The 26376-nt window shown below is 46.6% G+C and overlaps 1 protein-coding gene across 1 annotated transcript in view; it reads left to right on the forward strand.

The window, feature by feature from the left end:
* Nucleotides 1-14362: 14362 nt before the first annotated feature.
* NT5C1B (5'-nucleotidase, cytosolic IB) overlaps nucleotides 14363-26376 on the forward strand; it is a 34908-nt gene continuing 22894 nt past the window's right edge. The window contains exons 1-2 of the mRNA XM_088468153.1: nucleotides 14363-14634; nucleotides 14720-14887. Of these exons, the coding sequence (XP_088324279.1) occupies nucleotides 14494-14634; nucleotides 14720-14887 (309 nt within the window). The 5' untranslated portion in view covers nucleotides 14363-14493. The remainder of the gene's footprint in view (nucleotides 14635-14719; nucleotides 14888-26376) is intronic.

Here is a 26376-nt window from a genome sequence, read left to right on the forward strand (position 1 = left end):
CGGCGTCTTCCCTTCAGATGCACCCGGATCCAAACGGATAATGATTTATCTAGAATAAAGAACAAAGGAGAAGGGGCGCCACATAGTGCATTAAAACATAAAGGTGAATATTACACAACAGCTGACAATATAGTGGGTATGCGTACCACAATAAGTGGTCAAATACCACCGCAAGTAGAAAAAAAAATAAACAAAAGATCAATTGGCCAAGGTATCACCCAGACGTCTCCGGGTTGTCCGTCAGCAACGGAATTAGTCTCTCAGTGCAATGCCAAACCACGTCCCAACGCGTTTCGTCATCGACTTCGTCAGGAGGCTGGTTGGCAAGATGATCGGCATCCTCTTTAAACAAAACCTCATTCTTTCAACTCAGGTTCAGCAAATTAAAACAGGTGATCTCAATAACATTTAACACACTACTCATAGGATATACAATTTCCCACACATGTAATATGCACCTATTAAACATACAAACAGTACATCTTTACGTGTAATAACACACAATAAAAAATTTTTTTAATACATTATACAAATTCAAAAATCAAGACACATAAAACTTCAAAGCAAGAAACAAAAAACAATATACTGAGTACCGTTAATCCTTTAAGAAGGGTGTGATATCATAGCCCTCATTTAACCCTTTTGGCTGTAAGGTATTCAAAGTAATGATCCAGTATGATTCTCTTCTAGCTAACACATTCTCTCTATTGCCCCCTTTTTTCTCAATTGGGACATATTCTAGTCCCATATACTGTATATATTGTAATATGATCGGGGTAGGGGTTCCTCTCCTGGGGTAGACGGACGCCTCCTTACACACAGCAGCCAGGAAACAGCGGTAGTCGTGGGTTTTCGTGCAAGCTGGTCGGCACCAGTTTTTATTGTGTGACACCAATAATCAAACAAACAAAACATAAAAATAAACCCTAGCCCGTCTGGGCTCTAACTAGACAGGTAACTCCCTCTCTACATGTGGCAGGGCCTATTGCCTTACCACAAACATAGTACATACCAATGTCACAGTGTCACAGAATAAAACCTCAATGTCTGTTCTCCCCAGGGTGTGTGAGATACTGCATCAAAACTCTACACAGCTCTTATGAGCCACTTCCAGGTGTAATCATTAATTAACCTGGTCTCAGGCTGAAAAGCCCAACACCTGAAGTGGCCCTGTGGATGGAGCCCTCCCTTCTCTCTCACACCCACACCCCCAGGACCCATTATCCGGCTTTTACCAAAAGCCGACACTCAAATCTGCTTAGTAAAACAGACTTTTCCTGGGGGTTTAAAATACATATGACAGGAATCTGGGACACACATACATGTCATCCCCAACTTCTCCAGTGCCTCTTTATTTATATATATATATATATATATATATATGTATATATATACACACACACACACACAATTCATTCTACTTTTTGGTTGAATTATTTTTCTAATCTTGTTTATAGCACAGTAATTGCTCTCATATATAGGGCTCGATCCAATTAGCCGCCATGATCCCGTGGGTGCGAGTCATCGTGGCAATAGCCGCACTTTAAGGCAGCCTGAACTCGCATAAAAGTGCTCACAGCGAATAAAATTGTGCCAATTCAGGCTTGGAAATGGCCGCTAGGGGAGCGAGATGAGGTGCCGTTGCTGGTGTTTTAACGCCGTAGCAACTCGCACCCTTCGTGGCTAATTGGATTGACCCCATAGAGGCACCTACACACAGAATGTAATAGTAACTACTGTATGATCAGTACAAATGTATAGCTTTGCAAATGTTTGGGGTGTATAACACATTTATGAGCCCCATGCTAGGTGCAAGAGACCCAGCATAAACAGACTTCCATTCATTATAGGTACCACACAAAATAGACGGAGATATGCCTGCGCTATGTACAAAAAACTCGCCATGTACGACTGTGAACAAACATCCTTCCAACTCAACATTCAGGCCCACTACAGTATGTCAGACCTATCCTGCCAGACGGAGACACGGGCAGCACTGAACGAGGCCACAGCTGTATGCGAGCACCAAGACTTTGCTTAACTTGGAGAATAGTAGGATCCACAACAAAATATTTTTATTGGAAAGGGGGAGGTTTAGTAGAGTTTCAATAATCGAAAAAAAAAAAAAAAAGACCTTCCCACAATGCAGTCACATGGGGATGAGAGTCCGATGGACAGGGAAAAAATAATGTAAATAATCATATAATAGTAACAGGAGGCATACTTGATTACTGTATGTTGAGTAAAATCCTCTGTGTCCAGACTAATCTGTTTCATATATCAGAAAATCAGGGTTGCTTTTATAATGATAATACATAGCTGCAAAAAAAAAATTATAATAATGTTCAACGTTTTTAAGATATATTAGCTTACATCATAAAATTTAGAACAGAGACCATTAGTTTTGGCACTTTTAAACAAAACAAAACACTTGAGAATGAATGCAAGTCAAACACGACCCCAAGGAATACATTGTATCATAAATCACAATTTCTTAACTATGGGCCTGATTCTGTGTTGGGAATGAAGCAAGAAAGAGCAAGTACAGTAATTGTCCAACTTGGTAAAACCATCTTGTACCGCAGGTCGGGCAGATTTAAAATGTGCAGAGACTTATTTGTGAGAGGGGCATATCCAAACTTGAATCAAAGTTGCAGTGTAAAAATAAGTATCTCCAGCATTTGGGGGCTACATGTGTTGGCAGTGAATGCTGAGGCGAGGGTGTGTGTCTGAGTGCTTCTAGTGTATTTGTAATGAACGCAGGGGAGAAGATGTGTGCCTGGGCACTGCTGGGTTGTTTAGTCAGTGAATACAAGGAGTGTGTGTCTGGGTGCTGCTGCAGTGTTGCCAGTGAATGCAGGAGGAGGAAAATGTGTATCTGGGTGCTGCTGGGCTGTTGGCAGTGAATGACCGGGGTAGGGGTCCCTCTCCTGGCTAAAGCTGTAAATTCAAAATTCCTCCCATGCGAAGCCAGGGTGGATTGCTCGTATTAATCTAAATAGACAAAAGAGAAAACTTAATATTTTTTATTTTATGTCTTTCCCATCCTAATTATGAGTTTGACTACTGAGACAGTGAGAGTCATAGTTTTGGGTCAGCATGTGCGGTTATGACAGCCAGAAATGGGCCTTGGGATTACAACTAGCCAACCTGTGATAGGAAAATAACATTGGGGTATTACTACAGTATCAATAAATTCTGTCTGAGATTGTGTGTCTGTGTTCTACTGGGGTGTTTCAGTGAATCCAGAGGGAGGAAAGTGTGTGCCTGGGTGCTGCTAGGGTATTGGCAGTGAATGCTGGGGGGGAGGTGTTTGGGTGCTGCTAAGATGTTAGTAGTGAATGCGAGGGGGAGTGGGTCTGAGTGCTGCTGTAGTGTTGGCAGTGAATGCAAGGAGGGAGGGTGTGTGGGTGCTTCTAGGTTATTAGTAGTGAATGCAGGGGAAGGGTGTGTCTGGGTACTTCTGGGGTATTGGCAGTGAATGCCGGATGGAGAGTTTATGTCTGGGTGCTACTGGGGTGTTGGAAGTGAATGCAGGGGGAGGAGAGTGTGTGACTGAGTGTTGCTAGAGTGCTGGTAGTGAATGTAGTTTAGGAGGAGTGTGCATGAGTGTTGCTGGCACTGTGGTGTTGGTAGTGAATGTGAGTGGAGGGGGGGCACAAACAGCTATGGGCTCCTGGCATGAACTTACGCCCCTGCATCGCCTTGATTAGCCCAGCACTTATAATCAGAATATTGTACAAGCCACAGATCAACATCAGTATTTAAGTAATTGTCTTTCAGTGAAACATAATGTACTGTAGAACAGGTTTGTTCAGCTTCCCAATATAACTTATTGCATGAAGACAGTGAGCAGACCTGCTTTTAAAGAGAAGCCAAGGGAGTGTCTATAATGATGCAGCTTATTACCATGCCTATGTAATACATGCCGTATTAGGAGGTTTATTAAGGCATTGTATACATAAATAGTATAAAATAAAGTCCCTGGTAGGCGTATGTCTGTGTGTGCGGGCTAATCTCGAGAACCACTGGACGGATTTTGATGCAGTTTCACTATTCTATAGAGTATTTGTCGAGGAAGGTTTAGGTGTATGACACATTAATGTATGACAAAAGGGAGCTGAGCAGTGACCATTTTAGTGAAGTAAGTCAATGAAAAATGGAAGTCTGAGCACTTTCTAGGCTTACGCTGCGTAAACCATTCCAGATATATCACAACGTTACAGATATATCACAACGACGGACTTTACCATACCATGTACAGATTGATACTTATTGTCCAGTTTCTCCAGAAAAAATTATGTAAGCCCTGTTTACTGATACATTTAAGTTTGTCCCCTTTTTTACCGTTCCTATTTCATTTATGTGAAAAGCGACTCTTTAAATTCAAACGAATCCAATTCCCTTTTAGAGTCTGCTTTGGCGTGACAATAAAGCACAAGGACAGACACTCAAGGCAGGATGTACTAAGTTTGCAGTGTACATTCCGTCAGTCACCGCAACCTTACTAATCGCATATGTACTAACACATGCGATTAGTATCGCAAAGGACAGCTCTTGCGATAAGAGCTCCCCTTTGCGAAGCAGCCGACGCCATGTGAGGGGGTCTCCGTGGGACTCTGCCCCCTCCGAGCCCCGGGAGATTCCTGCAGGTGACCTGTGCAGGAAGTCCTGGGCTCCTCCTCCCTGCACCCAGAAGATTAGGAGCAGAAGGAGGCGGTGGACCCAGGAGGAGCACGGGCCGGCGACCAGGAGACTAAGGTGAGTGGGGGCCAGTGCTGGGCGTCTGCGGGGAGGCAAAGCCTCGGGTGCGGGATGCAGTAAGAAGCCCATAGGCTTCTATAGGGTAATGCCAGATTTTTATGGCGTTACCCTCTGCACCAATAATAGGGCGATCGGGGCTTAGTACATACAAAAATGCGGTAAAACCCCCGAAAGCAGGGTTTTTTGCTGCATTTTTCCTTTAGTACATCCCGGGCCTTAACGTGGCTGGAGTTGACCTGAGTGGAGACTGTTTTTCTGATGGACAATTTTTCGTGGCCCTTTTCCGTGTCATGTTAAATCTTTTGAAGTTAACATCAGGAGGAAAAATGATTAATGTCGTATACAAAGCAATCTTATACTGTAAGACCTCGGTAAATAAGGCTAAAGCTGTAAATTCAAAATTCCTCCCGTGCGAAGCCAGGGTGGATTGCTCGTATTAATCTAAATAGACAAAAGAGAAAACTTAATATTTTTTATTTTATGTCTTTCCCATCCTAATTATGAGTTTGACTACTGAGACAGTGAGAGTCATAGTTTTGGGTCAGCATGTGCGGTTATGACAGCCAGAAATGGGCCTTGGGATTACAACTAGCCAACCTGTGATAGGAAAATAACATTGGGGTATTACTACAGTATCAATAAATTCTGTCTGTACAGCACTGCATATCTTATGAACATCATATAAAGAGTATATGAGAGTAAATGGGATTTTGGTACCTACCGGTAAATCCTTTTCTCTGATTCCACAGGGGACACTGGAGGTGCTTACGCTGGGGTATAGAGGCGTGGATAGCTGGAGCCGGCACTTTAAATAATTTAGAAGTGTAAAGCTCCTCCCCCTCTATGCCCCATCAGCCCTCAGTTTAGAAAATGAAGACCGAGAGGAGATGGAGAACAAGCGGAGTAGAAGGGAGAGAAGAACACACAATAACTGAATCATATAGCATACGGAACAAGCCGAACAGGCAGGCTAAGAGCGCTGAGGTGGGCGTCCAGTGTCCCCTGTGGAATCAGAGAAAAGGATTTACTGGTAGGTACCAAAATCCCATTTTCTCTTTCATCCACTAGGGGACACTGGAGGTGCTTACGCTGGGGATGTCCCAAAGTTTTCCCCACGGGCGGGAGCGCTCTGCGGCGCCTGCAGAATAAGGCGGCCAAAACGGGATGCCGAAGTAGCGAATGTATCAAATTTGTAAAATCTGACAAACGTGTGAACTGAAGACCAAGTGGCCACACGGCACAATTGTGACGTGGAGGCTCCTCTACCGGCCGCCAATGACGCACCCACAGAACGTGTGGAATGAGCCGAAATGGACGAAAGAGTCCGACGGTCGGTACTAACATAAGCCTGATGAATAGTCAGCCAGATCCAACCTGTCAAAGTCTGCTTAGACGCTGGCCATCCCCTCTGAACAGCATCATTGAGGACAAAAGGCAACCCAGACTTACGGATGGACGCTGTCCTGGCAATATAGATGCGGAGAGCCCTAATCACATGCAAGGTAGAAGAACCTAGAAGATTGTGTCAGAGTCCTCCACCAACGATGGTAACACAATAGGCTGATTGATATGGAAAACCGACACAACTTTGTGAAGGAAAGCGGCTACCGTACGGAGTTCCGCCCTATCAGAATGAAACACAAGGTAAGGTGGCTTATAGGACAGAGCACCCAATTCCAAAACTCTATGAGCCGAAGCGAGAGCCAGGAGGAGGACCGTCTTCCCAGACAACCTCCTCCAAAAGGTTCAAACATGGGCGACTGAAGAAACAGAAGCACTAAGTTTAGGTCCCAGGGAGCTATTGGAGGTACAAAAGGAGGCTGCACGTGCAAGACCCCTTGAAGAAACATCTGCACCTCAGGAATGAGGGCCAATTCCTTTGAAAGAAAATGGAAAGGGCAGAAAACCTGCACCTTTAAAGGTTCCCAGGCGAAGGCCAGAATCCAGACCCGTCTGAAGGAAAAACCGAAACCGGGACAAACGAAAAGTCCTAGACGGAAGACCCCGACTGGAACACCATGAAATATACACACGCCAGATGCGATGATAATTCACAGCCGAAATTGGCTTCCTGGTGCGTAGCATGGTGGGAATAACAGTGTCTGGGATTCCATTGCGTTTTAGGATATCTGTTTCAAGAGCCACCCCATTAAACTATGAAAGGGCCCTGCTGTACAAGCTCCAGGCGCAGGGAAAGGGGCCACGGATCATCTGACAATAGGAACCGAAGGTCCGAGAACCAACTTCTCCGAGGCCAGTTCAGAGCCACGAGAATTACAGAGTCTGACTCTTGTTTCAGCCTTTTTAGAAGATAAGGAAGAAGCGGAATCGGAGGAAAAAAGGTAATCGAAGTCGTAGACCCACGGACTTGTCAGAGCATCTACTGCTTCCGCCTGCGGATCTTGAGTTCTTGACACGTATACTGGGAACTGACGATTCAATCATGATGCCATGAGGTCCACCTGAGGACATCCCCATCAACGTATCAGCGTGTTGAACACGTCTGGATGAAGCTTCCATTCCCCGGGATGGATATCCTGTCGATTTAGGTAATCTGCTTCCCAGTTGTCCACTCCAGGGATGAATAACGCCGACAGGATTATTGGTTCTCGGCCCACCGGAGGATCCGAGTTACTTCTCGCATAGCCATGCGACTCAGAGTCCCTCCTTGGCGATTGATGTAAGTGAAGGCCATTGTGTTGTCGGACTGAACTCTTACCGGATGAGCCTTTAGAAACTCTGTTGCCTTTATAAGAGCATTGTAAATCGCTCTGAGGTCCAACACCTTTATGGGCCACTTCTGTTTTAGAAGGGACCATCGACCCTGAAAATGATAATCGAGGACTACTGCTCCCCATCCTCGAAGGCTGGCATCCGTTGTTATGATGATCCAGTCCCACACTCCGAAACTTCTGCCCGCTAACAGATTGTGTCCACCAAAGAAGGGCCACTCTGGCAACCGGGCTCAGACGGATCTGTCGATGTAGAAGCAGATGGGACCCTGACCCCTGTGCTAGCAGGTCCAGCTGAAACACCCTGGAGTGGAACCGGCCAAACTGTAGTGCCTCGAAAGCAGCTACCATCATCCCCAAGAGACGCAGACAAAGAAGCATTGATACCTTCTTTGGTCAAAGGACCAGCTGAACTAACAACCGGATATCCCTGGCCTTGTCTGTTAGAAGAAAAATCCTCTGTGATTCTGTATCCAATATCATGCCCAGAAACAGAAGTTTCTGGAACGTATTGAGATTCGGCTTCTTGAAGTTGAATATCCAACTGTTTTGGATTAGAGTGTGATATGTCAGTAAGGCATGATGTAAGAGAAGAGATACCGATGGAGCCTTGAGTAACAGGTCGTCCAAATAAGGGGTTATGTTCACTCCTGATGACCGAAGGAGGGCGATCATGACTGACATGAGTCTGGTGAAGATGCAGGGAGCCGAGGATAACCCGAAAGGCAATGCCCGAAACTGATAATGATCTTTCAATATGGCGAAGTGCAGAAAGGCCTGGTGTGGTTCCCAAATGGGAACATGGAGATAGGCATCCTTGATATCCAGGATAGTAGGAACTCCCCTGGTTCCAAGCTCGCTACGACTAACTGCAGAGTCTCCATTTTTGAAACAATACATCTTCAGATACAGAATCAAGGACTCGAGGTTTAAGATGTGCCTGACCGAACCATCCGGTTGGGCACTACAAACAGGTTTGAGTAAAATCCCATACCTCGTTGATGCTCCAGACCTAACACATATGATACTATTAGAGACTGGATTGACTCCTGTAGAACCCTCTTGTCTGCAGGTACTGGCAGACTCATAGTGAAGAACTGAGGTGGAGGGGGGACCTCGAAGTCTATTTGGTACTCCAGGGAAATTAGTCTCCACGGTTCTAAAGAGGTCTGGTTCCGAACTTGTTGAAATTTCTGCAAGCGGGCTCCCACCGCAGGGGACCCCAGGTGGGACGGAAGACAGTCATGCCACCTGTTTCTCAGCTGGTTTAGGCTCCTGTCGACAAGCAACAGTGTGTGGTCGACCTCTACCTCTGCCGCTTCTTGCTTGCGTGGGAGCACCTCTGGCTCTACCACAAGGGGAATGTGGCGCACGAATGAAATGAAGGTCCCGTGTAAGATCTTCTGGGAGCTGGAGCACTAGACGGGAGGAAAGAAAACTTACCCCCCCCGTGTCCAATTTCCGGGCCAAAAAGCAAGTCACCAATGAATGGTGAACACTCCACCGCTCACTTGGATTCTGCATCTGCTTGCCAAGCGCGCAACCAGAGGGCTCTGCGGGCTGTCCCTAGAGGCTTCTCCCAGGTAAACTGCAGACTCACGTATGTGTGCTAGTAGACGTAATTCTGCTCTGGAAGGACTTGGGTCCAAACCTGTATCAACTGGTCAGCCCGGCAAACCACAGCCCTGTTAACCCAGGCGGTAACAAGGGTAAGTTGATCTTCCACTGCAGTATAGTCTTTTAGTACAGTAGCTCCTGTACTAGAAGTGCTGTTTTCTTAGAGACGGGAGATTGACGCATCTACATGAAGAGACGTTTCCCACTTTTCCAACATGGACGATGGAAAATGATAGCTAGCCGGAAACAGACGTGGAATTTTGAACCGCTTATTCGGCTGTTTCTAGGTCACAGAAAGCTGCTGTGACAACGGAAAAACAGCCGGGTACATGAACTAATTCACACTCTGGGACGCAGGAATCATATCTTTAGGTAAATTGAGTATATAACTGACTGCCAAAATTAGAGATTCCACCCCGGGAGAGGCGGACTCTAACTCCCGTTAATGGTGAGAATTGGAGGGTACAGCACCGCTGTACCCATAACCTGTACCACGGTGTCTAGAGATCTGTTTAACCCAGCCACCCAGGGAGGAAATAGTAGACGCAGATATGCGTGTACTGATACCAATATTGAGACCTGCGTGCCTCAGCTAACTGTGACGTTAAGTCCGTCATAACTCCTACCATGTCAGCGGCCCATGGAGGTGAGTTAGTAACAGCCATAGATGGCTCCATTGTTATACAAGGGTCACATAACGTGGACCCAGCAGCATACGTGTTACACTTTTGAGAAGCCTTTGTTCTGCTTGACATTGATACACACAGTCACTCAGAAGGACACACTGAAACCATAAGGCTGGTCTGGGACACAGAGGAGGAGATACACCCCACTCCCCTCCCACAGATTAGACTCCCTGCACTTTCTCACAGCCTTCTGTACCAGGGATGTAGGGCTAATGGTTGTGCAGGAGTCCAGCCTTCTGTAGCCATGCAGCTGCACTCTGCCTTCAGGAAGGAGAGAATGCAGGCATTAAGTCTTTGCAAAATATGGCAGGCACGCTGTTTGTAACAGCTCTGTGCCTGAGCAGTGTGAGAGAGACCACGCTGGGTAGCTCCGCCCCCGTCCTTATCAAGTCTGTCTGCAGTCTAAAATGGCTGCCCCGTCTAACGGAGGAGCTCATTGTGCAGGACAGACTCAGTGGAGTCTGGAGTGTTCAGCCCCGCAACGCATGCCCCCTCCGTCCCTCTGCAGCCCTTAGCGGCGAGCAGGGACTGATTTCAGCTTATCCGGCAGTATGCCCCCGCCTGGAGCAGCACAGCAGCGCTATACTGGGTGGCGAGCGGGTGGTCGGCAGGCGACGTGCGGCGGGGGGGTGCAGGTCGGAGTTCAGCCCCGCAATGCAGGCCCCCTCCGTCCCTCTGCAGCCCTTAGCAGCGAGCAGGGACTGATTACAGCCTATCCGGCTGTCTGAATGCCCCCGCCTGAAGCAGCGCAGCAGCGCTATGTACACACTGGGCGGCGGGCGGGCGGGCGGCAGGCGGCGTGCGCCGGGGAGGTGTAGGTCGGAGCGGGGAATGCGCAGCAATACTCACTGCGCTCCCCGGAGGCTCTCACAGCATGCAGCACACTTTTAGAGCTGTGCTGTGGCGATAAGGAGCTGCCAGTGCTTTTGTAAGAAGCGCTGTGCACTCCTTCCTGTTCTACTAAGAACAGGGCGCCAGGTGCCCAGACCCCACCTTTAGAGAGGTGGCAAAAGGTACCTAATACAGTGTAAAAAGATGTAGAAAATAAATAAACCTAAATAAAAGAAAATAATAAACATATATGTGCTGCTGGATCACAGCAGATTGTGACCAGCTCCATGAAGCACATTTTCTAAACTGAGGGCTGATGGGGCATAGAGGGGGAGGAGCTTCACACTTCTAAATTATTTAAAGTGCCGGCTCCAGCTATCCACGCCTCTATACACCAGCGTAAGCACCTCCAGTGTCCCCTAGTGGATGAAAGAGAAAGAATAATTTGTGAACTGGGAGTAGCGTGGTAACAAATAGGTGTTATTGCGCTCAAGGCAGGTTATATATCGGGATATGTGATTGGGAGCTGCTATCCCTGGAAAGAAGTCCAATGTTTCAATGTTTGGCGGTATACAAATTGATTAGGTGAATCAATTTCTTTACCAAGTGAGAGTAGTGGTCTTAGTGTCAGCTGAGATCTTTTATAAAGTTGAAGTTGTCTGATGCAAAAACAGCTTAGGGGGGAATTCAATTATTCCAAAAGAGTCCAAAAGTAATGGGCGCCCAACAGAGTTTTTCAATTGTTGTTCCGGCTGGTGCCTATTACTTATTGCACTTGTCACACCCAAGTGCTCAGGATTTAGCCGCATAGAGCGTCTAAACATGTCTTAACTGTTGTCCGTAGTGCCCAATAAACAATCTAATCTCACCCGAAAAGCCTCAATTAGCGAAAGTGTGCCTAGATTTCCCCCGAGACTTATTGGATTTATGGAGCATGATGGTGGCCATTTTAATAGCTGAACTGAGTAGTATTTCAGGAGGTTTATTGGTAGGATCAGGACTCTGATGTGGCATTAATACTTGGCATGACATGCTTCCAGCCTCTACACGTGCCTGAGCCCATGTCTTGGTTGCAGAGGTGTCTCCCAAGAGTAGAGGGGTAGTGTGTACCTTTATGTGCGCTGGCCGTTACATCCAGATGCACCTTTACAAAAACTAGGCATTTTGCAACCAGCATTCAACAACTGACCGATACAAACAGGTTCACAAATTAATATATATATATAATTACACGCATTAGACAGCAACATACAGAAAACAAAAGGGGAGCGCCCTGCCTGCAAGAGATTACATTGGTAAAGGGGAATGCTCAGACACTGATATGGAGAAAGGAATAGCAGTGGAGTGCAGAGACTGAAGAGTTAGGGGAAGGGGATATTAGGCATCAGTGCAAGGTGATTTGTGTAAAGGCTGGGGGCTAGGTGAAGGTCAGATTGAGTGTGGGAGAGCATCCCGTGGTTAGGAGCAGCTAACGGCATCAGAAGATGGTGTTAGCCCATTGTAGCCAACAGGCTACACATCGCAAAACTTACCAGGTTTGATAAGAACCCGCCCTCGGCAGTGGCAGCCACGTATGTGCGGTCAGTGGGACAGTGCACGTGCAGTAGCCCCGACAGCAATTTAGGCACATCTCTGGGACGGGAGCAGGAGCCCCTGTCCCTGCGAGTGCCAGAAGATACATCCCAGCGCTATGATTGCATTTTGCAATGCGATCATAGGCGGTGATGTCATGCCCAGATCACATTGCAAATGCCATCATTCATATGTACCAAACCAGTTACCGCTAAAATTCATTAATTTGAATCCCTCCTTCTAGGTGAAAGGATAAAGTGATCCTTACACGATCGCCCATGTTGGTAGCGTATTGCTCCTGCCTTAGGCTTTACAGGAGTGACCATGTGAAAGTATAACGCACATGCGCAGAACAGAGCCTGTTCGCAGAACAGAACAGAGCCTGTTCGCCTGTGCGCAGAACAGACTTATTATTAGTAAATCTCCATATTGGGCATGTGAGAGACGAGAAGGCCGAAATCATTGATCTCTTTGTGGGTATCCTGTGTATAAGTTGCATGAAGCGGTGGTAAAATGACAGAAAAAGGGACTATCACTGCCTTATAGAGCCCAGAGTTGTCAGTGTGGACAGTGGGCCTGATTCAGACCCGAACGCTATCCGCAGTGCGCTCGCTATTGCTGATGGTTGCTAATTTACACAGTGCGTTCGCAGATCCCTTGCTCGCCCAGCAAAGACAGCCCAGCAGAGTGAGTGACAGGAGAGGCCGTTTGTGGGTGGTAACGGGCAGTCCAGTAAAAACGGGGGAGTGGAGGTGCGAACGCAGGCATGCCTGAGTGTTTCAACGCCGTTTTAAAGGCGTGGATAATCAACAGGCAGCGTCATAGTACAAGTCTCTAGCCATTTTTTTACTCTGTTTTCCTCGCAATGCTTGCGGTAGAAAAAAGCTACCGCAAGCACTGCGTTCACATCTGATAGTGGTCGATGTACCAATGTTTTCATAAACTTCCAGGAGATGACATGGGGCAGTGGGCGTCTCTGCATTCACTAAGGGGAGTCTGCATACACAAAGCGACCGCTCGTACAGGTAAGATGGGCGTGCTTATGCCTTGGCGAGCGATCGCTCCCCGCCGCGTCACTTTCAAATATTTGCGTACGCTCATAGCGATCAGGTCTGAATCAGGGCCTGTGTACATTAATTGAGTTTCTAATGTGTGTTAGAAGCATATTCACTACAGAACGCAACTGCGAATGCAACAGCGATTACGCACGCAGTTCAACTGTGATAGTATGCTAATCCATTGCGATCACAATGCCGCCGCTGCACTACATAAGGATGCCCACTTTACCGCATACACACATCCGTAATCCTTAGCAAGACTGCAAAACCATCGGTAACATCGAGTACCATCGCAGCCTCACGCACACTTTTACAAGCGCTGACCTTACTCAGAAATTGCTAACTTCATCACATGCTACCAGGCCTCAGGCTTTGTAGGGTAACGCAGTGGATAATTTATGCACGCCCCTGCAATGGCGTTCAAACGCACTGGCACGCCTGCGTTTCCCCGACCACGCCGTCACCACCCACAAGGGCACTTCCATTCACAATCACTCTGCGATGGGTTTGCGTAGTCACTGCGCTCGTAGTCCCGATCGCGGTGGCCGTCTCGCGCACTGCGATGCATACGCAGAAAGCAACAATCGGCCGATTGCGCGCATATTCGCAGCTGCGATCCTTGCTGTATCAGGCCCTATGATAATTAAACTACAAAACACAACATTTCAGCTGCAGGACAGCAGCAAAGTGAGGGGATAATGTGCGAGAGACAGTGAGTGCACCCCTCCACCTCAATGTACAGTAGATGATTGACTGAAGGCTGCATCCCTCCCAACAGTCCCGATTTTAGTTTGCTTGCTCCCCCTGAATATTGGGACACATAACATATAAGCCTGAGCTGTGTCACGCCTTTCTGTCCAGCCTCCCATCATGACTACTATCATTCTTATAATGTAATAAACGTCACACGCTATCTCTGCCCCCGGTGAGTCAGTCAGTGAGCAGTGCAGAGGGCGTTGGTTCAGCAGCAGCTTCCGATCCCCCTGTCTTGTCTCTGGTAACAAGGAAGTGTCCCTGTCCCGGCTCTGCACTGTATGCTGTATGTACTATGTAGTATTGCACTTCCAGCTACAGTAACTGAGGCTGTCACTGTGCATAGTGCATTGCAGCACAGAGGCCATAGAGAAGTGCAGCACATCCACAGAGACCAGGCGACAGCAGCAGCAGAGCTAGGAGAGGGCTGCAGAACCTCAGGCACCAGGAGTCAGCGGAGCGCAGGAACAGCGTAGCGCAATGAGCGCAGCCAAAGTGCCCTCCGTAGCGGACAGTGCACAGCCTGCACCGGCAGCCAAGCCCGCAGAGACCGGGGAAGACCCGCACATCTCCGCCAAGGCCCACTATGACAGCCTGGCACCCACCAAGAAGCCCAAGATAGTAAGTACAGCAGCAGCCTCCCACCGGCCTCTGCACATAGCTCTGCCAGGGAGTCACATAGTGATTGTCAGCTCTGTCTCCACAGCCCAAGCCCCAGAATGCCGTCACCATCGCAGTGTCCTCCCGAGTTCTCTTCAACATGGTGGAGGAGAGGAAGATGTACGAGGAGGAGGGGGTGGAGAAGTATGTGCTGTACCAGCAGGAGCAGGAGGAGATCCCACTGAAACCAGGCCCTGCATTCCCCTTTGTCAAGGTACTGTACATAGTGATACTATACACACCCTGCATAATTCAGTGTTACCTACAGTAGCTGTGCATGCTACCCCAGGTACATAGTGATACTGTACACACCCTGCATAATTCAGTGTTACCTAGCTGTACATGTTGACCCAGGTACATAGTGATACTGTACACACCCTGCATAATTCAGTGTTACCTACAGTAGCTGTGCATGCTGCCCCAGGTACATAGTGATACTGTGCGCACCCTGCATAATACAGTGTTACCTACAGTAGCTGTGCATGCTGCACCAGGTACATAGTGATACTGTACACACCCTGCATAATTCAGTGCTACCTAGCTATACATGCTGCACCAGGTACATAGTGATACTGTACACACCCTGCATAATACAGTGTTACCTAGCTATACATGCTGCACCAGGTACATAGTGATACTGTACACACCCTGCATAATTCAGTGTTACCTACCTGTACATGCTGCACCAGGTACATAGTGATACTGTACACACCCTGCATAATTCAGTGTTACCTACCTGTACATGCTGCACCAGGTACATAGTGATACTGTACACACCCTGCATAATTCAGTGTTACCTACAGTAGCTGTGCATGCTGCACCAGGTACATAGTGATACTGTACACACCCTGCATAATACAGTGTTACCTAGCTGTACATGATGCACCAGGTACATAGTGATACTGTACACACCTTGCATAACACAGTGTTACCTAGCTATGCATGCTGCACCAGGTACATAGTGATACTGTACACACCCTGCATAATTCAGTGTTACCTACAGTAGCTGTGCATCCTGCACCAGGTACATAGTGATACTGTACACACCCTGCATAATACAGTGTTACCTACAGTAGCTCTGCATCCCACACCAGGTACATAGTGGTACTGTACACACCCTGCATAATACAGTGTTACCTACAGTAGCTGTGCATCCTGCACCAGGTACATGGTGATACTGTACACACCCTGCATAATTCAGTGTTACCTAGCTATGCATGCTGCACCAGGTACATAGTGATACTGTGCACATCCTGCATAATACAGTGTTACCTACAGTAGCTGTGCATCCCGCACCAGGTACATAGTGATACTGTGCGCACCCTGCATAATACAGTGTTACCTACAGTAGCTGTGCATGCTGCACCAGGTACATAGTGAATCTGTACACACCCTGCATAATTCAGTGTTACCTAGCTGTACATGCTGCACCAGGTATATAGTGATACTGTACACACCCTGCATAATTCAGTGTTACCTAGCTGTACATGCTGCACCAGGTATATAGTGATACTGTACACACCCTGCATAATTCAGTGTTACCTACAGTAGCTGTGCATGCTGCACCAGGTACATAGTGATACTGTACACACCCTGCATAATTCAGTGTTACCTAGCTGTACATGCTGCACCAGGTACATAGTGATACTGTACACACCCTGCATAATTCAGTGTTACCTAGCTGTACATGCTGCACCAGCTACATAGTGATACTGTACACACCCTGCATAATTCAGTGTTACCTACAGTAGCTGTGCATGCTGCACCAGGTACATAGTGATACTGTACACACCCTGCATAATTCAGTGCTACCTAGCTATACATGCTGCACCAGGTACATAGTGATACTGTACACACCCTGCATAATACAGTGTTACCTAGCTGTACATGCTGCACCAGGTACATAGTGATACTGTACACACCCTGCATAATACAGTGTTACCTAGCTATGCATGCTGCACCAGGTACATAGTGATACTGTACACACCCTGCATAATTCAGTGTTACCTACAGTAGCTGTGCATCCTGCACCAGGTACATAGTGATACTGTACACACCCTGCATAATATAGTGTTACCTACAGTAGCTGTGCATCCCGCACCAGGTACATAGTGATACTGTGCACACCCTGCATAATACAGTGTTAACCTACAGTAGCTCTGCATCCCACACCAGGTACATAGTGGTACTGTACACACCCTGCATAATACAGTGTTACCTACAGTAGCTGTGCATCCTGCACCAGGTACATAGTGATACTGTACACACCCTGCATAATTCAGTGTTACCTAGCTATGTATGCTGCACCAGGTACATCGTGATACTGTGCACATCCTGCATAATACAGTGTTACCTACAGTAGCTGTGCATCCCGCACCAGGTACATAGTGATACTGTGCGCACCCTGCATAATACAGTGTTACCTACAGTAGCTGTGCATGCTGTACCAGGTACATAGTGATACTGTACACACCCTGCATAATTCAGTGCTACCTAGCTGTACATGCTGCTCCAGGTACATAGTGATACTGTACACACCCTGCATAATACAGTGTTACCTAGCTGTACATGTTGACCCAGGTACATAGTGATACTGTACACACCCTGCATAATTCAGTGTTACCTACAGTAGCTGTGCATGCTGCCCCAGGTACATAGTGATACTGTGCGCACCCTGCATAATACAGTGTTACCTACAGTAGCTGTGCATGCTGCACCAGGTACATAGTGATACTGTACACACCCTGCATAATTCAGTGCTACCTAGCTATACATGCTGCACCAGGTACATAGTGATACTGTACACACCCTGCATAATACAGTGTTACCTAGCTATACATGCTGCACCAGGTACATAGTGATACTGTACACACCCTGCATAATTCAGTGTTACCTACCTGTACATGCTGCACCAGGTACATAGTGATACTGTACACACCCTGCATAATTCAGTGTTACCTACCTGTACATGCTGCACCAGGTACATAGTGATACTGTACACACCCTGCATAATTCAGTGTTACCTACAGTAGCTGTGCATGCTGCACCAGGTACATAGTGATACTGTACACACCCTGCATAATACAGTGTTACCTAGCTGTACATGATGCACCAGGTACATAGTGATACTGTACACACCTTGCATAACACAGTGTTACCTAGCTATGCATGCTGCACCAGGTACATAGTGATACTGTACACACCCTGCATAATTCAGTGTTACCTACAGTAGCTGTGCATCCTGCACCAGGTACATAGTGATACTGTACACACCCTGCATAATACAGTGTTACCTACAGTAGCTCTGCATCCCACACCAGGTACATAGTGGTACTGTACACACCCTGCATAATACAGTGTTACCTACAGTAGCTGTGCATCCTGCACCAGGTACATGGTGATACTGTACACACCCTGCATAATTCAGTGTTACCTAGCTATGCATGCTGCACCAGGTACATAGTGATACTGTGCACATCCTGCATAATACAGTGTTACCTACAGTAGCTGTGCATCCCGCACCAGGTACATAGTGATACTGTGCGCACCCTGCATAATACAGTGTTACCTACAGTAGCTGTGCATGCTGCACCAGGTACATAGTGAATCTGTACACACCCTGCATAATTCAGTGTTACCTAGCTGTACATGCTGCACCAGGTATATAGTGATACTGTACACACCCTGCATAATTCAGTGTTACCTAGCTGTACATGCTGCACCAGGTATATAGTGATACTGTACACACCCTGCATAATTCAGTGTTACCTACAGTAGCTGTGCATGCTGCACCAGGTACATAGTGATACTGTACACACCCTGCATAATTCAGTGTTACCTAGCTGTACATGCTGCACCAGGTACATAGTGATACTGTACACACCCTGCATAATTCAGTGTTACCTAGCTGTACATGCTGCACCAGCTACATAGTGATACTGTACACACCCTGCATAATTCAGTGTTACCTACAGTAGCTGTGCATGCTGCACCAGGTACATAGTGATACTGTACACACCCTGCATAATTCAGTGCTACCTAGCTATACATGCTGCACCAGGTACATAGTGATACTGTACACACCCTGCATAATACAGTGTTACCTAGCTGTACATGCTGCACCAGGTACATAGTGATACTGTACACACCCTGCATAATACAGTGTTACCTAGCTATGCATGCTGCACCAGGTACATAGTGATACTGTACACACCCTGCATAATTCAGTGTTACCTACAGTAGCTGTGCATCCTGCACCAGGTACATAGTGATACTGTACACACCCTGCATAATATAGTGTTACCTACAGTAGCTGTGCATCCCGCACCAGGTACATAGTGATACTGTGCACACCCTGCATAATACAGTGTTAACCTACAGTAGCTCTGCATCCCACACCAGGTACATAGTGGTACTGTACACACCCTGCATAATACAGTGTTACCTACAGTAGCTGTGCATCCTGCACCAGGTACATAGTGATACTGTACACACCCTGCATAATTCAGTGTTACCTAGCTATGTATGCTGCACCAGGTACATCGTGATACTGTGCACATCCTGCATAATACAGTGTTACCTACAGTAGCTGTGCATCCCGCACCAGGTACATAGTGATACTGTGCGCACCCTGCATAATACAGTGTTACCTACAGTAGCTGTGCATGCTGTACCAGGTACATAGTGATACTGTACACACCCTGCATAATTCAGTGCTACCTAGCTGTACATGCTGCTCCAGGTACATAGTGATACTGTACACACCCTGCATAATACAGTGTTACCTAGCTGTACATGTTGACCCAGGTACATAGTGATACTGTACACACCCTGCATAATTCAGTGTTACCTACAGTAGCTGTGCATGCTGCCCCAGGTACATAGTGATACTGTGCGCACCCTGCATAATACAGTGTTACCTACAGTAGCTGTGCATGCTGCACCAGGTACATAGTGATACTGTACACACCCTGCATAATTCAGTGCTACCTAGCTATACATGCTGCACCAGGTACATAGTGATACTGTACACACCCTGCATAATACAGTGTTACCTAGCTATACATGCTGCACCAGGTACATAGTGATACTGTACACACCCTGCATAATTCAGTGTTACCTACCTGTACATGCTGCACCAGGTACATAGTGATACTGTACACACCCTGCATAATTCAGTGTTACCTACCTGTACATGCTGCACCAGGTACATAGTGATACTGTACACACCCTGCATAATTCAGTGTTACCTACAGTAGCTGTGCATGCTGCACCAGGTACATAGTGATACTGTACACACCCTGCATAATACAGTGTTACCTAGCTGTACATGATGCACCAGGTACATAGTGATACTGTACACACCTTGCATAACACAGTGTTACCTAGCTATGCATGCTGCACCAGGTACATAGTGATACTGTACACACCCTGCATAATTCAGTGTTACCTACAGTAGCTGTGCATCCTGCACCAGGTACATAGTGATACTGTACACACCCTGCATAATACAGTGTTACCTACAGTAGCTCTGCATCCCACACCAGGTACATAGTGGTACTGTACACACCCTGCATAATACAGTGTTACCTACAGTAGCTGTGCATCCTGCACCAGGTACATGGTGATACTGTACACACCCTGCATAATTCAGTGTTACCTAGCTATGCATGCTGCACCAGGTACATAGTGATACTGTGCACATCCTGCATAATACAGTGTTACCTACAGTAGCTGTGCATCCCGCACCAGGTACATAGTGATACTGTGCGCACCCTGCATAATACAGTGTTACCTACAGTAGCTGTGCATGCTGCACCAGGTACATAGTGAATCTGTACACACCCTGCATAATTCAGTGTTACCTAGCTGTACATGCTGCACCAGGTATATAGTGATACTGTACACACCCTGCATAATTCAGTGTTACCTAGCTGTACATGCTGCACCAGGTATATAGTGATACTGTACACACCCTGCATAATTCAGTGTTACCTACAGTAGCTGTGCATGCTGCACCAGGTACATAGTGATACTGTACACACCCTGCATAATTCAGTGTTACCTAGCTGTACATGCTGCACCAGGTACATAGTGATACTGTACACACCCTGCATAATTCAGTGTTACCTAGCTGTACATGCTGCACCAGCTACATAGTGATACTGTACACACCCTGCATAATTCAGTGTTACCTACAGTAGCTGTGCATGCTGCACCAGGTACATAGTGATACTGTACACACCCTGCATAATTCAGTGCTACCTAGCTATACATGCTGCACCAGGTACATAGTGATACTGTACACACCCTGCATAATACAGTGTTACCTAGCTGTACATGCTGCACCAGGTACATAGTGATACTGTACACACCCTGCATAATACAGTGTTACCTAGCTATGCATGCTGCACCAGGTACATAGTGATACTGTACACACCCTGCATAATTCAGTGTTACCTACAGTAGCTGTGCATCCTGCACCAGGTACATAGTGATACTGTACACACCCTGCATAATATAGTGTTACCTACAGTAGCTGTGCATCCCGCACCAGGTACATAGTGATACTGTGCACACCCTGCATAATACAGTGTTAACCTACAGTAGCTCTGCATCCCACACCAGGTACATAGTGGTACTGTACACACCCTGCATAATACAGTGTTACCTACAGTAGCTGTGCATCCTGCACCAGGTACATAGTGATACTGTACACACCCTGCATAATTCAGTGTTACCTAGCTATGTATGCTGCACCAGGTACATCGTGATACTGTGCACATCCTGCATAATACAGTGTTACCTACAGTAGCTGTGCATCCCGCACCAGGTACATAGTGATACTGTGCGCACCCTGCATAATACAGTGTTACCTACAGTAGCTGTGCATGCTGTACCAGGTACATAGTGATACTGTACACACCCTGCATAATTCAGTGCTACCTAGCTGTACATGCTGCTCCAGGTACATAGTGATACTGTACACACCCTGCATAATACAGTGTTACCTAGCTCTACATGCTGCACCAGGTACATAGTGATACTGTACACACCCTGCATAATACAGTGTTACCTAGCTGTACATGCTGCACCAGGTACATAGTGATACTGTACACACCCTGCATAATTCAGTGTTACCTACAGTAGCTGTGCATGCTGCACCAGGTACATATTGATACTGTACACACCCTGGCCCTGCATAATTCAGTGTTACCTTGCTGTACATGCTGCACCAGGTACATAGTGATACTGTACACACCCTGCATAATACAGTGTTACCTAGCTATGCATGCTGCACCAGGTACATAGTGATACTGTACACACACTGCATAATTCAGTGTTACCTACAGTAGCTGTGCATCCTGCACCAGGTACATAGTGATACTGTACACACCCTGCATAATATAGTGTTACCTACAGTAGCTGTGCATCCCGCACCAGGTACATAGTGATACTGTGCACACCCTGCATAATACAGTGTTAACCTACAGTAGCTCTGCATCCCACACCAGGTACATAGTGATACTGTGCACACCCTGCATAATACAGTGTTACCTACAGTAGCTGTGCATCCTGCACCAGGTACATAGTGATACTGTACACACCCTGCATAATTCAGTGTTACCTAGCTATGTATGCTGCACCACGTACATCGTGATACTGTGCACATCCTGCATAATACAGTGTTACCTACAGTAGCTGTGCATCCCGCACCAGGTACATAGTGATACTGTGCGCACCCTGCATAATACAGTGTTACCTACAGTAGCTGTGCATGCTGTACCAGGTACATAGTGATACTGTACACACCCTGCATAATTCAGTGCTACCTAGCTGTACATGCTGCACCAGGTACATAGTGATACTGTACACACCCTGCATAATACAGTGTTACCTAGCTCTACATGCTGCACCAGGTACATAGTGATACTGTACACACCCTGCATAATACAGTGTTACCTAGCTGTACATGCTGCACCAGGTACATAGTGATACTGTACACACCCTGCATAATTCAGTGTTACCTACAGTAGCTGTGCATGCTGCACCAGGTACATATTGATACTGTACACTCCCTGGCCCTGCATAATTCAGTGTTACCTAGCTGTACATGCTGCACCAGGTACATAGTGATACTGTACACACCCTGCATAATACAGTGTTACCTAGCTGTACATGCTGCACCAGGTACATAGTGATACTGTACACACCCTGCATAATTCAGTGTTACCTAGCTGTACATGCTGCACCAGGTACATAGTGATACTGTACACACCCTGCATAATTCAGTGTTACCTAGCTGTACTTGCTGCACCAGGTACATAGTGATACTGTACACACCCTTCATAATTCAGTGTTACCTACAGTAGCTGTGCATGCTGCACCAGGTACATAGTGATACTGTACACACCCTGCATAATTCAGTGCTACATAGCTATACATGCTGCACCAGGTACATAGTGATACTGTACACACCCTGCATAATACAGTGTTACCTAGCTGTACATGCTGCACCAGGTACATAGTGATACTGTACACACCCTGCATAATACAGTGTTACATAGCTGTACATGCTGCACCAGGTACATAGTGATACTGTACACACCCTGCATAATACAGTGTTACCTAGCTGTACATGCTGCACCAGGTAAATAGTGATACTGTACACACCCTGCATAATACAGTGTTACCTAGCTATGCATGCTGCACCAGGTACATAGTGATACTGTACACACCCTGCATAATTCAGTGTTACCTACAGTAGCTGTGCATCCTGCACCAGGTACATAGTGTTACTGTACACACCCTGCATAATACTGTGTTACCTACAGTAGCTGTGCATCCCACACCAGGTACATAGTGATACTGTGCACACCCTGCATAATACAGTGTTACCTACAGTAGCTCTGCATCCCACACCAGGTACATAGTGGTACTGTACACACCCTGCATAATACAGTGTTACCTACAGTAGCTGTGCATCCTGCACCAGGTACATAGTGATACTGTGCACATCCTGCATAATTCAGTGTTACCTACAGTAGCTGTGCATCCCGCACCAGGTACATAGTGATACTGGGCGTACCCTGCATAATACAGTGTTACCTACAGTAGCTGTGCATCCTGCACCAGGTACATAGTGATACTGTACACACCCTGCATAATACAGTGTTACCTAGCTATACATGCTGCACCAGGTACTTAGTGATACTGTACACACCCTGCATAATTCAGTGCTACCTAGCTGTACATGCTGCACCAGGTACATAGTGATACTGTACACACCCTGCATAATACAGTGTTACCTAGCTATACATGCTGCACCAGGTACATAGTGATACTGTACACACCCTGCATAATACAGTGTTACCTAGCTGTACATGCTGCACCAGGTACATAGTGATACTGTACACACCCTGCATAATTCAGTGTTACCTACAGTAGCTGTGCATCCTGCACCAGGTACATAGTGATACTGTACACACCCTGCATAATACAGTGTTACCTACAGTAGCTGTGCATCCCGCACCAGGTACTTAGTGATACTGTGCACACCCTGCATAATACAGTGTTACCTACAGTAGCTTTGCATCCTGCACCAGGTACATAGTGATACTGTACACACCCTGCATAATTCAGTGTTACCTAGCTATGCATGCTGCACCAGGTACATCGTGATACTGTGCACATCCTGCATAATACAGTGTTACCTACAGTAGCTGCGCATTCCGCACCAGGTACATAGTGATACTGTATACACCCTGCATAATTCAGTGCTACCTAGCTGTACATGCTGCACCAGGTACATAGTGATACTGTACACACCCTGCATAATACAATGTTACCTAGCTATACATGCTGCACCAGGTACATAGTGATACTGTACACACCCTGCATAATACAGTGTTACCTAGCTGTACATGCTGCACCAGGTACATAGTGATACTGTACACACCCTGCATAATACAGTGTTAGCTAGCTATGCATGCTGCACCAGGTACATAGTGATACTGTACACACCCTGCATAATTCAGTGTTACCTACAGTAGCTGTGCATCCTGCACCAGGTACATAGTGATACTGTACACACCCTGCATAATACAGTGTTACCTACAGTAGCTGTGCATCCCGCACCAGGTACTTAGTGATACTGTGCACACCCTGCATAATACAGTGTTAACCTACAGTAGCTGTGCATCCCATACCAGGTACATAGTGGTACTGTACACACCCTGCATAATACAGTGTTACCTACAGTAGCTGTGCATCCTGCACCAGTTACATAGTGATACTGTACACACCCTGCATAATTCAGTGTTACCTAGCTATGCATGCTGCACCAGGTACATCGTGATACTGTGCACATCCTGCATAATACAGTGTTACCTACAGTAGCTGCGCATCCCGCACCAGGTACATAGTGATACTGTGCACACCCTGCATAATACAGTGTTACCTACAGTAGCTGTGCATCCCTCACCAGGTACATAGTGATACTGTACACACCCTGCATAATACAGTGTTACCTACAGTAGCTCTGCATCCAGCACCAGGTACATAGTGATACTGTACACACCATGCATAATACAGTGTTACTTACAGTAGCTGTGCATCCCACACCAGGTACATAGTGATACTGTTCACACCCTGCATAATACAGTGTATAATACAGTGTTACCTACAGTTGCTGTGCATCCCACACCAGGTACATAGTGATACTGTGCAAACCCTGCATAATACAGTGTTACCTACAGTAGCTCTGCATCCCGCACCAGGTACATATTGATACTGTACACACCCTGCATAATACAGTGTTACCTACAGTAGCTGTGCATCCCTCACCAGGTACATAGTGATACTGTACACACCCTGCATAATACAGTATTACCTACAGTAGCTGTGCATCCCACACCAGGTACATAGTGATACTGTGCACACCCTGCATAATACAGTGTTACCTACAGTAGCTCTGCATCCCGCACCAGGTACATAGTGATACTGTACACACCCTGCATAATACAGTATTACCTAGCTGTACATGTTGCACCATAGTGATACTGTACACACCCTGCATAATACAGTGTTACCTAGCTATGCATGCTGCACCATAGTGATACTGTACACACCCTGCATAATACAGTGTTACCTACAGTAGCTGTGCATCCCACACCAGGTACATAGTGATACTGTACACACCCTGCATAATACAGTGTTACCTACAGTAGCTCTGCATCCCGCACCTGGTACATAGTGATACTGTACACACCCTTCATAATACAGTGTTACCTACAGTAGCTGTGCATCCCGCACCAGGTACATAGTGATACTGTACACACCCTGCATAATACAGTGTTACCTACAGTAGCTCTGCATCCCGCACCAGGTACATAGTGATACTGTGCTCACCCTGCATAATACAGTATTACCTAGCTGTACATGTTGCACCATAGTGATACTGTACACACCCTGCATAATACAGTGTTACCTAGCTGTACATGTTACACATTGTATTAATGATCTTGCACTAACTGCAGTCCATTCTGTCTCACTATTCCTGTACATTCTGCATTATACAGTGTTACCTAGCTGTACATGCTGTCTTGGTACATTTCATAATGTTACATTGTACAATAATCTCCCCATTCTGTCTCACTATTCCTGTGCACCCTGCATTATACAGTGTTACCTAGCTGTACATGC

The sequence above is a fragment of the Taudactylus pleione genome, unplaced genomic scaffold (assembly GCF_031769625.1).
Source record: "Taudactylus pleione unplaced genomic scaffold, aTauple2 ptg000081l, whole genome shotgun sequence".
Lineage (NCBI taxonomy): Eukaryota > Metazoa > Chordata > Amphibia > Anura > Myobatrachidae > Taudactylus > Taudactylus pleione.